Source organism: Lissotriton helveticus, chromosome 3_1 (assembly GCF_964261635.1).
Source record: "Lissotriton helveticus chromosome 3_1, aLisHel1.1, whole genome shotgun sequence".
Taxonomy (NCBI): Eukaryota; Metazoa; Chordata; class Amphibia; order Caudata; family Salamandridae; genus Lissotriton; species Lissotriton helveticus.
Genome location: NC_136061.1, coordinates 1,661,852,487 through 1,661,865,394, shown reverse-complemented (window position 1 = coordinate 1,661,865,394; position 12,908 = coordinate 1,661,852,487). Strand labels below are relative to the sequence as shown.

The 12,908-nt window shown below is 42.9% G+C and overlaps 1 protein-coding gene across 4 annotated transcripts in view; it reads left to right on the top strand.

The window, feature by feature from the left end:
* The window catches only part of LOC144823702 (uncharacterized), a 317,027-nt gene that overhangs the window by 272,778 nt on the left and 31,341 nt on the right, over nt 1–12,908 (top strand). For all 4 annotated transcript variants that reach the window (XM_078682444.1, XM_078682446.1, XM_078682445.1 and 1 more), the window contains 2 exons: nt 1,852–2,056; nt 4,115–4,740. In XM_078682444.1, coding sequence (XP_078538570.1) covers nt 1,852–2,056; nt 4,115–4,740 — 831 coding nt within the window. The remainder of the gene's footprint in view (nt 1–1,851; nt 2,057–4,114; nt 4,741–12,908) is intronic.

Below are 12,908 nucleotides of genomic sequence, written 5' to 3'. Positions count from 1 at the left end.
GGAGGTGCTGACAACCAGGGCAAGCAAGAAGCAGCTGATTCTAACGCTGAATCTGTCTGCCGAGAAGATTTTAGAGAGAGTGACCAGTGTGCAACTGAACTGTAGTGTCCTCTTTCTTGCCTGCCCGTTCTGTGGCACAGTCTTGAAGTGTGGCCAAAGTGAACAGCAAAGGTTTAATTTCAAATTGGCAAGGCTGTGCACTGCCAAAGTGTGCCCGAGTGGGCTGCACTGCTGTTCTCGTGAACACTGTGCACCAAAGCAGACCAAGCCAGTCGTTGTAGAGAGTGGAGTCGGACCCATCCTTTTGCCTGAGAAGTTCTGATTGTGCTCACCCAACTCACTGCTACAACCATTAACCGCATCGGTGCGGCGCATTTTCCCGCTGTGCGCTGAAGATTTGAGAATCCAGCGGTTCATGACGAGCTCAGTTCGTCATGAGCGTACGAGAGGTGTACCTCGAGTCGTCGATGTGGTTAAGGACCATTAGCACTATCAAGTCCGCAGACAGACAGTCCCCGCATAGCAGCACTGCTGCTGGTGTATCCAACATCAGAGCTGGAGTGCCTCTGTGCCAGAGACCGGATGCGTGCTGCCTGCCCACCAGCTGCCCGCAGAGGACTAAAGACTCTCATTGGTGAGGTTGACATTGGGACTAGAAACTATAAAATTGAGTGCACTATCTATAGATGCCAGAGGTGTAGCTCGGCAACTGTGCCTGAACCCTGCCACACTACCCTTACACAAAGTTAAAGTGAAGTGAAGTTGAATACAAGTGCCTGTGTATTAGTATCTCATTTTCAGTATGTTAAAGTACTTTCTTTTCGGAAGAGGTATTGGCGGAGTGGGCATCGGTTATTGTGCTTCTGGGTGTTTATGAGGTCTGAGCTTGATGCATCTTCACACTACCTCCTTGAGAAGCTTGTGACTGCTCGCCATCACTACCACTGAGCCAAGTGCTGAAGAGGTTATTTTTGGCCCCATTTGCAGTGCCATAGTAGGACTTACCCCGGGATATTAGAGTCAAAGGACCCTAGCCCCTAAGGCTTTGGCCCAGTAGCACCCTGCTTGCCCCAAGGCGCCCCGAATGGGGTTTGACACAAGCCCAAGTCTGTTCCTTTAACTAAGAATTCACCTTGGTCTTTATTAGTGGAGGAAAAATAGTCGGGTACAACAGTAGTGATAATCTGAAGTTCAATTGCAACAATAATGGAGTAGCGACTGAGAGCATAACCTAGGAAAGTGCACAATCGTCCCCTTAAGTGCAAATAGTGCAAGTCTCTTTTGAACCTTTCGACACAAAGAAAGAGATCCCAGAGCCCTGTTTGGGAATCAAGTGGTTAAAGATGGGCTTGCCTAGTGGGAGGACAGTAGGTATTTGTGGTCTAAATATAACCTTTATATCAGCAGAGAGTGAATTAATGCAACCGCTGAAACTAAAACACAGGGAAATACAGTTAATTTATTAAAGCTGATACAATGTGCTATTCTCATCAGGAACCATGTCCAGTCTTTTCGGTTTGCTAAAAAGCCCATATGTTGTCTAAAATTTTTTGAATTGCCCCGTGAGCCATTTCCTGATCATAAGTTCCCATGCTGAATTATTTTAGCGTGAAACCTATGCACCTCAGCCCTGATTGCTATACCATTCTCCCCTATTTGATGAATGCACATGTAATGGGATTAGCTGGTAGTCTGACATTTCGTTTTTAGCATTATTATCCTGCCCATGCCTTCTGCAAAATGTCGTCTCTTGCATATTCCTGTTTCATTTGACACAAATTCAGCTTACAAAGTAAACAAGAGCTTTAAGTGTATTTAAACAGTTTTACTCTCTTATGTTTTTTCTTCTAGCACACCAATCAGAGCTGCCGCCGGTCAAGCTCGGATATAGCTCATGAAACCGCAGACTCGTCCAAAACTCACAGGGAATGCCGCCTGAGACCTCATTTCAGTGACCCAATGCCAACTGATGCTGTGAAGAGGAAGCAGCTAGAGATGAAGATAGCAGCGGCAGCAAGACTACATGCGCACCGGCGGCGGCAAGAAAAAGATGGGGGTAAGACCCAAGCCAGTGCTGGGGTCCCTTTTTGCTCATGCTAGCAATTAGTTAAAAAGAATGTTTTTTGTTTATTTACTTGTGAAGTTCTTTGCACATCAGCATGGTGGTCTTACAACCCGGTTGACAAAATGGTCTTGGGCTTAGAGGGTGATACAAGCTTGTTCTTCATGGACTTACAGATATTGAGGTGTGGTTAAATGTCTTAAATTGACTAGGGAAGTAGAGAGTCAAGGGCAGTGCTGCGAAGTTGTTGCCTGAAGAAAGTTTGGAGAGGTGGAACAAAGTAGTGATGTGAAACTTTTAGGAATGTCCTTTTTGAAACCCGGATGTGCAATAGACACGGACTTGAACTGTGCTCATTTGGTAATTCTGGCAATGCAAAGCCAGGGCCATGGAAAGGACGATAGAGTAGACTTTCTGAAGTCTGTCAATGGATAAACTACAGAAAGTACAGACACATGCTCTTTTCCTATTCGAATCTGAAGGAATTGAAGATGTTGACAGCAGTGGCCTTGTCTTGGAGAGAGTTGTAGGAAGTTCATCTTGGGAATTACACTTATCGTAAAGGTCAACACATGCATGGTTTAGTACTCAATTAAAACTTAATTATAACTCCAGAATAGATGATAAAGTGCTGCACTATAGTACTTATGTTATTGTGTAGAGTGTAAAATAAAGTATCCCAAGACACAATGAGTTGCCATTACTCCACCCTATAGCATGTTTGTAAGTCCATTTTTATTATACTATGTTTGTCTTTCGGCTCCATAAACTAAAAAAGACAAACATATTGATTAACTATTTTTGTTTATCTTGTTGTTTGGTAATCCTTTTGTATATAACATAAGGAATCAATATGGAAATAATCAAAATGTAATTCAATTGACCATAATTTCATTCACCATGATCACTTGCAAAGGTGTTAGTTAGCTAAAGCAAATCATTTCAAATGCTTGACGATCGCAGAACGCTTCTACAGAATATAACTGCTCTTTGTGTAGCTGACTGCGGAAGCAGCGCAAAGCTTGTTCTGCAGACTGATTTGGCTAGTTTGATTTGCAACGAAATTATATAGTCGTCTCATTGAGTAAAGGGAAACCACCACTCCATTTAGTTAACTGTGTTTTGCTGTACCAAATTTCTTCCTTTCTTAAGCTAGTGAGGTCTGCCTCCCATGACTGCTCTGTACATTATTTAACATCAGACATTCATACAGCAGATGGATGGCAGTTGGCAGCATTTTGAAAAGGCGGAAACATTTGTGGTTTTCCATGGTGTACAACTTCCACGTTAACAAACAAGAAAAGTCCGAGGAAAGTGACAAACCTCAAGTGGGTGAGGGTTCACCTTTCACGAAAGACTAAAGATCTGATATTTAGTTTGACTGAAGAGGACAAAACCCTGAGTGTGTATTTCATGATTAGTATTAGAAAAAGACGGAATAACTTATTTAAGCGATCTACTACCACTAGAAAGGCTAAAAGTTTTCAAGTGGAAAAATATTCCAAGTGCATCATCAGAGCAGTGAACTACCTCCGGTAGATTGCAGTCCTGCGTTGGTTGAGTGATTGTGAGTAAAAGGCATGAAGCAGAAGCTTGTAATATTCATTAGCGTACGTCTTGACCCCAGTGGTGGCTTTGGCACTGATCTGGAGAGTCTCCTCAACCATTCTGCGTCTGATTTTTGTATTTGACGGACACTTCAAAAATCAAAAGTGGGAGGGATCACCCATTGAGAGGAAAATTGTACAGATAATATCTTTGATCAAATGAGCACAGGTGCAAATTAATTATGCTATTATGTGGTAGGACAGCAAAGGATTTCATGATAGTGGTGTACTGCAATGAAAAAGTAAATGGCGAGAATTCAAACTTTGTAATATTTTGGACATGGATATAATTTCTTGCCCTTTTTTCACAGAGACAATTGCTTCATCACGATTGTGTTTGTTAGCTTATCTTTTCTCAAATGATTGCATCAACACAAGGATAGACCGTTTCTTCCAAATTTTCCAACAGAAAATGTAACCAAAACAATCCTCTCTTTGTGTGTAGGTCCCATTTTGACCAAAGCCAGTAGTACCCATGGGCGAAGCTTTGACAAGGACACCAGCAGCATGCCAAGTTATTCCCAGAGATCCAGGAACCGATGGAGTAATCTCAGCAGCCTCAGCACGGACAGTGGCATAGTGGGCATAAGCGATGAAAAAGAGGACACTGAAACCAGTAGCACCAGAAGCACAAAATCAGTGGAGGTGGAAAGGACGGACAGCGGCATTGGCCATGCTTTGGCAAATAAATGGAGAAATAGGGCCGCTGAAACAATGGCCACCTTGGAAGCCTGGGAGGCTTACAGGCCATGCACGGACTGCGGAGAGAGAGAATGCGCCTCTGAGAACGAGGCGCAAGGCAGAAACAAGAGAAGAGACAACCTGTGTGAAAAATGTTTGAAGCGCAGGACAGAGCGCAAGGAGGCAGTCCTAGAGTTCATCAACACAGAATCCAGCTACGGGGAAGATCTGCGCATCATCAAAGAGGAGTTTTACCTCCCCATGCAGTCTGCCGGGTTACTAACACAAGAACAGCTCTCTGTGGTGTTCGGTAATATACAAGAGCTGATTGACCTCAATGAGAAATTTTTGGAATGTCTCCAGGAGGAAATCGACCAAGCGTTTGATCAGGTATGGCACTGTAAATAGTTTAACACTGAGCTCTTAACACTAACAGCTAATGTGCGATGCACTTTGCAGCTAATTACAGCATTAAAGCTTCATTCCCAGAAATGTACCAAGAGAAGGAAGCAGATTTAAGCGTGCTTAAGAACTTAATTACCTAATTAATTCATCGCATTTAGGTCGTAAAGTTTAATACATTTGTGTACAAAGCTGCCTGATGTTCTCGTGGCAGAGCCTTAATACTTCATTATTGTGAGTAAAAGTAAATTAGAACAGGTGTTTTTTAGTTAAGTATTATCTTTGAAAATTATAATTAGCTGGAAGACCTCAACCCCAAAGAAATGAATAACCTTCGGCGATGGACTTCATTTTTAGATCAAGCTCATGACAGTAGACACATTTTTGCAGCTGTCTAAGTATGAGCCCATCAGTACCCCAGAGGAGGCACTGGGCTACCGTTCTCAACATCCCTGCTAAAGGATTTCTTGCTTAGGTGGTAGTACTGGTTTACAGATTTGTAGATCAGGTGTTCTCCCCTTGGCTAGCTTGTTTCTGGTTGTTTCCTATGCTGTGGAAGTTAAAGCTTTTCGGAACCAGACCAGGAACCTTGATAGTCCTTTCATAACTCATTTTTAAGGTCTCGCCTAGCCAGCGCTTGCGTTGTCTCTTCGAGACATGCTGTATTCAGGTATGGACTTGAAACTCCGCCAACTTTCTGCCCATCTTTTTGATTGTCTCGTCACTGTCCTTTGTAAACTGTGGATTCTCATTGGTCAATAGGCTCAGAAGTCCCTCCTTAGTACTACCTTGTCTCATCTTTTAACCTCCCACGAGGACATCCCCTGATATATGTGTTGTTACTAAGTAGGCTTTAATTACAGCCTCCAAGCACTATTTTCTTTAAAGGCTTTCTCCTGCCTTCTTTTACTGGCAGGGCAGGACAATCTCTCTCGCAATGCTTTAGTTTCTTTCAATTTAACCATCATGGCTGCGCTTTTTTTTTATTACTTGCGATCACCAAACGCCGTCGCATGCCCCTTTTGTTCTATTTATTTGAGAAGGTTTTTTTTTTTTTACATTGGCGGCACCCACGCTTTTTCTTTATACGTGTTAATCTAAAGTTTTTGCATTTTGGTTTCATTTTAATTACAACACAGATCAGTAATTAAAAAGAAAAAAATGATTTGCAGCACCCGCGCATTACCTTTAAACTTGCTAAGCTAAAACACAGGTGCTGCGATTGATTCAAAAGTAAAGAAATATAATTGTTTTCAATTTCTTTACTGCTGCAGCAATCGCAGCATCCGTGCTTTAGCTCAACATAGTTAAAGGTAAAGCGCGGGTGCCGTGATTGCAGCACAAGTCAACAAATACAAAAAAAAGCATTTGGACACTATTTTTTTCAAATTTGTTTACCCTTGCTACTATCGCGGCACCCGCACTTTACCTTTAGACATGTTAAGTTAAAACGCCGGTGCAGTGATTGCTGTAAAAGTAAATCACTAGGAAAAAAACCATTTTGTCAACTTTTTCAGCAATCGCAGCATCCACGTTTTAGCTTAACATGTTTAAAGGTAAGGCGCGGGTGTGCGAATAATTGTTTGCTTTTTTCTAAATGACCGATTTGTAACCATGCATGTGTCGTAGCAGACCTAAGCCAGGCCCGCTAGTGCAAAGGGTTCGCCCTTCTGTGCACAAAAGTCCGCAGACTCCAAAGGAAAAAGTTGGCACGGAAACTGGAAATACAAAACATAACGTTTATTACACCTCATGAGGTGGAGCTAAAATTCAACCAGTACCCTTCGGCACTGCGAGAAGTAGCACAAAGGTTTATTTATACCCACACAGGGGCCCAAAAGAAGGCGGTTCAAAGCATAAGAGCACATTTTATGTCCATACATGGTAATATCAAGAGGCACAATCGATCAGTGGGTGGAGCTATCAGTTTTGGGGTCTCGGCTAACACATTCCAATCTATGGCTAACCATGGCCAGATGTGGACCCTTAACGGTCAGCAGAAAACACAAAGATGCTATTAATAGCTTGTTGCCGGGCAGGTTAAAGGCATTGAGCAGAAAGGTAGGACAACGCACATGGTTGACACAAGGTAGCATGTGGCAGACAAATGGCTGCCACGGATTCAAAATGGATGCCATAACAAATGTCAAGATAACGGAAAACCTAGATGTCTTTTGCTAACGCTCAACTTAATCGCCATTTATTTACAACAGACGACCCTTTTAGCGTTAGCTAAAGACATACGCTCTGTTGGGGTAATCTGTGCATCCATCTCGTATATCTATGCACATTATATTGGTCACTTCTTTATCCAAGGTCTCTTGTGCTTTTGCGGCATTTCTTCTAGATGGTATACAGGCAGTTATACACATGGAACATAACATTGGGCCACAATGAATACACATACAACAGGTAAAAATCACTGCATTTTTTTTTACATAGAACAGCCAGTAATTTTCAACCCCAGGCAGAGATCAAAGCCCAAAACCATCCCGCAAAAGTCCAAGTGCCATTTTTCTCATGAATATCAGAAACGATTTTATGCAGTTTAAGAATTGCCTCATACACAGAAGGTGAGTTATCTGGGATGAAAACACAACAGCTACTTCCGATGACTTTACATGCTCCTCCTCTATCTGCTAACATTACATCCAGGACCATCCGATTTTGGAGGGTTACAATTCTGGCAATTTGCAACTCTTCTGTAATATTTCCTAGAGCTACAGCAGTTTCATTGGTGACAGCTTATACAACTCTAGTCAGTCGCCGTATTTTCCTACTATTTAATGCAGCACCTACAAATGGAAATAATCCTAAATTAAAGTCAACATATTGTTGCAAGCTAGTGTCGGTTTGGTCCACAGCATCAATTTGTATCGTCCGTTTATAGCGATTCATAGAAATGTTTCTAAACAATTTAAAATCTCGATGATACAAAGCAGGTGCCAGAAAAACAGGGGGTAATAGGAAAGAAACATAACATGTGCCAGACCACCCTATAGGTAATCTGTGGTATCCATGACTTCCACATACCAGATATGTGTTATGTGAAGCCAGAAAAGTACTTTCATTTATTCCATCCATATTTAATACAACAACACAGTCGCTAGACCCAACTGGAATTCGTCCAGTACTTTGCACACATAAATTCGCTTTAGTCCGTGTTACAGTAATTACAGATTCATTGCTCGTAGTAGAGTCTCTTGTGTGGGTGAAAACATGAGGCGTAGAAGCATTGTCCGGTCGGTATTCTTCCCATTCCCATATAGTTCCATTTGCTTGGGGATACCCATGTTCCTCTTGATAACACTCTTTATTCAAACGAAAGAGAAGTCCACCCACTGCAGGTTTTCTGTTTGAGAAGAGAAGAGTATACCAGGCTCGACAAGAACCATTATGCGAAAAAGGAAGTGGAATAAACGGTGTTCCACCTTTCTTTTGATGAGCTGGAAGCATACCACATATCCAACAATTTGTAGTGTTCGTGGCATTTTCAGTGTGGTGGAGCATCTGAACAAAAGTATCATTTAAGTAAGACTCTCGAAGCTTATACTCATGATAAGGAAGAGTGAAATGCTGGTGCTCTTCCGGAATAGGAGTAGTAGGAACCACCACAAACCCACGAGCAGGAATCATTATCTCAACGGACCAAGTGATCACTGCTATAATCGTCAAAACAATAAAAACACTTAATACTCCTAAAATCTTTTTCTTAGTAGTATTCATAGTCACAAGAGTCATCTTCAAACTAAAAAATAGAAAAAACAAAAATAGTCAATGAGCTCTTTACTCTGGGCAGACGTTGGTTTCTTCACCACAGACCAAGACAGGTGTCACTACACTACGCAGGGTTGATCCCCCTCCCTTATCATACCGGCTCTCCGTTTCCACTACCCAGAGCGGTTGCTCAACCAGTCTCGCAACAAAAAAAGGAGAAAAACTATAGGAATCACTTTCTTGATCTCAAATTATATTGCGTTGCTCCACGAGTTGTCTGGTCCGGGAAGAACTCCTCAGATCCGCCAGGTGATACAGCAGGGCCTTTCTCCGTAGTCAGGATGTCTCGATGATCGGTCAGCACAGCAGGTTCCACCAGGGTCGGCAAGACCTTCCGGCAGTGGATGCTATGCACCCAATTCCTTTTGTTGGTAACACGAACTGCCGTTCTTGTGGCGAGGAGTACCTGTTCCGGTCCACGCCACCTCGGTTCCAGACTGCTTGACCTCTCAAAGGCTTTCACCATGACGTAGTCACCAGGACGGAGTTCATGGCCTTCACCTTGGGATTTAACAGGGAGCGCTTCTCGAACCTGTTGATGAATAGAAACCAAGCTATCAGTTAATTGTGCCAAATATTCATTCATTAAAACACAAGGTACATCATACACAGAGCTTGGTTTTGGAACTCCCCAAATATTCATCGGCCGTCCAAATACCACCTCATACGGGGTAAGACCCGTTCTAGAATGTGGTACTGATCTAATGGACAACAATGCCAATGGCAATGCATCTGGCCAAGTCAATTTCGTGGAGGCTACGATTTTCGCGATTTTTAGCTTCAGAGTAGCGTTGTACCTTTCCTCCAATTCTGCTGATTGTGGATGGAACACAGCATGGAACTTCTGCTTGATTCCCAATCCTTTCAGAACATACTTGATAACTTCTCCAACAAAATGAGGTCCGTTATCATTCCATAGGAGCCTGCAAACACCAAATCTGGGGAAGAACTCCTTCAGTAGCACCTTAGCAGTAGTAATCGCAGTATTGTCTTTCGTGGGGTATGCCTCAATCCATTTACTGAAAGCACAAACCACCACTAAAACATACTTTAAATTATTACACCGCTCAAGCTGGATATAGTCCATTTGCAGGACTTCAAAAGGTGCAGTTGGTGTGACAAAACCTCCAGATGGAACTCGCGTTCCCTTTCCAGGATTGTATTGCAAACAAATCAAGCAGGACTGTACTACTCTTTTAGCTGTGCTAGCAATTTCTGGATGCTCCCAAACTTGCGCAAGCATTTTCGTTATCGCTGAAGCTCCAACATGTGCTAACCCATGTGCCATCTGGACCATAGGCTGTACGAAAGCTATAGGCAGCTTTCATCGATCCATCTGCTTATTTCTCCAACAACCTTCATCATCTAACTCTCCATCTTTTGACCACTGTTCACGTTCTTGGTCAGAGGCTGTTTTCTGTATCTCTCGCACTTCCTGCCTAGCATCATGCCACCTTTCAGCTTGCGACTTCACTACATACATAGAAGTAGTGTTCCTATGCATGGCAGTTTCACGTGCTACATGGTCTACAAAGGCATTTCCCTGACCAATTTTATCTATTACTTTCTTGTGTGCGCTGCACTTTATGATAGCTACTTTCTTCGGATATGTCAATGCAGTCAAAAGATTATGCACCAAATCTCCGTGCATTATCTGTATTCCATGATATGTAAGAAAGCCTCTTTCCTTCCAGAGTAGGCCAAAATCATGTGCTACTCCAAAAGCATAGCGGCTATCCGTATAAATGTTCACACACAAACCAGTACTGAGCTCACATGCTCTCGTCAGAGCTATCAACTCAGCTGCTTGGGCTGATTTCTGTGGTATGCGAGCTGTCTCCACTATTGTTTCAAGTGTAGTAATTGCATATGCGGCTGAAGTCGTACCATCCGGTAACTTCATGCAAGACCCATCAACCCATAATTCCCCATCCCCATCTGGAAGGGGCGTATCCTGTAAATCAATGCGACCCTTTGTCTGTTCCTCAGTCAGAAAAATACAATTGTGCGTTTCTTGTGACTGAGGCTGGGTCACCGGATATGGCAACAAAGTGGCTGGATTCAGAGTTGCGCATCTCCTCAATGTAATGTGAGGAGCTAGCAATGTCAATTCATATCCTGTAAGACGAGCACTGGTCAAATGCTGCGTTTTCGTCTGATTCAAAAGAGCATCAACAGCATGTGGTACTAACACTAACAATTTGTGTGATAAAACTATTCCCTCACTCTGTCGAATTGACACTGCTGTTGGTGCAACTGAACGAAAGCATCCAGGTAATGCTCTAGCAACAGGATCAAGAACTGCTGAAAAGTAAGCAAACGGGCTTTGCTTATCGCCGTGTAACTGAACCAACACTGATAATGCACATCCGTCTTTCTCGTGTACATAAAGTATGAAAAGTTTCATGTAATCTGGTGTACCTAACACTGGTGCTGAGCAAAGGGCTTGTCGTAGCTGTCAAAAAGCACTCTCACATTCCTCTGTCCATGGGAGAGGTACTGGGGTATCTTTCGTCAAAAGTGCTAACAAGGGTTTAACAATGTGCGAAAATCCCAAGATCCACTGTCTACAAAAGGAAGTGAGACCCAAAAATGCACGTACTCCTTTCTGTGTGGTAGGAACTGGTGTATCTAAAATTGCTTGTATGCGGTCTGATGTCAATGCGTGTCCCTCCTTAGACAAAAGGTGACCTAAGTAGGTTACCTTTGGTCTACAATATTGCAATTTCTTCCGAGATACCTTATGATGATGTAAGGCAAGGAAAGAAAGCAAAGAGAGTGTGCATTTTTCACACTGTTCTGGGGTGTTGGCTGCCAACAAGATGTCATCGACATATTGGAGGAGAGCCACACCTTCGGGCAACACAAACAAATCAAGTTCCCTTTTTAATGCTTGACTGTAAATACTCGGACTCTCAGTATAGCCTTGAGGAACTCTACAAAATCGATACGATCGATTATTCAAAGTGAAACCGAACAAATATCGGCTGTCAGGATGAATAGGGATCGAAAAGAAAGCGTTCTTCAAGTCTATCACAGAAAATGTAGTAGCAGTTGGGGGAACCAAAGTAAGGAGTGTTGTGATATCGGACACCACAGGGTACTGTGGTATAACAATCTTATTCACTTCCCTTAAATCAATAATGAACCTGTAAACACGCTTGTCAGTATCTCTCTTCAAAATTGGAAGAATCGGGCTATTGCAAACATTAAATGGAACTTCCTCAACAACCCCAACCCGAATAAGATCACGTATAATTTGTATGAGTGCTTCTTCTCCCTCCTGTGAAATCCGGTATTGTGGCAATCGGGGTAACACAGCTCCCTCCTTAACACTGATCTGAATTGGAGGAATTACCATCTGACCCACATCAGTGTCTGATGTAGCCCAGAGGGATTCAGGAAGAGTAGCTAATGCAACATCCTCTTTAACAAGACAAATTCTGTCAAATTCGGAGTGATTATCATTTAAAATGACTCGTACCCCTTCAGGAGAACATCGTATCGTGGCTCTAAAGTACTTCAGCATGTGAAGGCCTACAATATTGTCTGGTGTATTAGGGGAAAGCAAAAACGGACATGAAGCACTGAATTTATCAACATTAAGTGGAAGTGGTTGTGACAATGGGCTAAGGGAAGGTGTTCCATCGAAACCTATCGAAGTAATAGTCATGCCAGACAGGGGAGCCCTCGGAACCAATTGTTTAGATAAAGCGCTACGAGTAGCTCCTGTATCAACCAGAAACCGATCAGTAGAACCAAAACATGTGCTGTAACATAGGGACCCGTCTGATCTACTGGAACTTCAATTGATTCCTTACCCCATCCTAGGCAATCCTATGCATGAGCTGAATCGTACAGATCAGGCTGAACATAATCGGACATTTGATATTGATTCCGCCTGTCAAAGGTGTTCTGTCTATACTGTGGGCGTACATTCGTATCGGATCGAACACGATCATTCACATTTCCCCGAGCATCTGAGGATCCTGAACCATTTCTCCCTTGGCCCCGCCCACGAGCATCCTGTGGGGGACGCAATAATGGGCAATTACGCATCCAATGGCCGGACTGCTTACAATATGCACGTTGTTTGATATTTAAATTCGCACGAGTGTAAGGAGTATTGAGAGATGTTCGTCCACCTCTATCATAGTTTCTATCGGGCCCCTATCATAACCTCTAGAAGGCGGGCCATATACCTGGGCCATCATAACTTTCGTTTTTAGCTCTTTAGATTTCTTGTCCTCATTCCCCTTTGCTTCCGCTTCTTGGCGTTCATAATACTGAGCCATCGTTAAAACAGAGGCCGGGGAGGAGGTAGTCCAAGAACTCTCACCAGCTTTTAATCGTTTTAAGTTTAGTCAAAATGGCTGCAG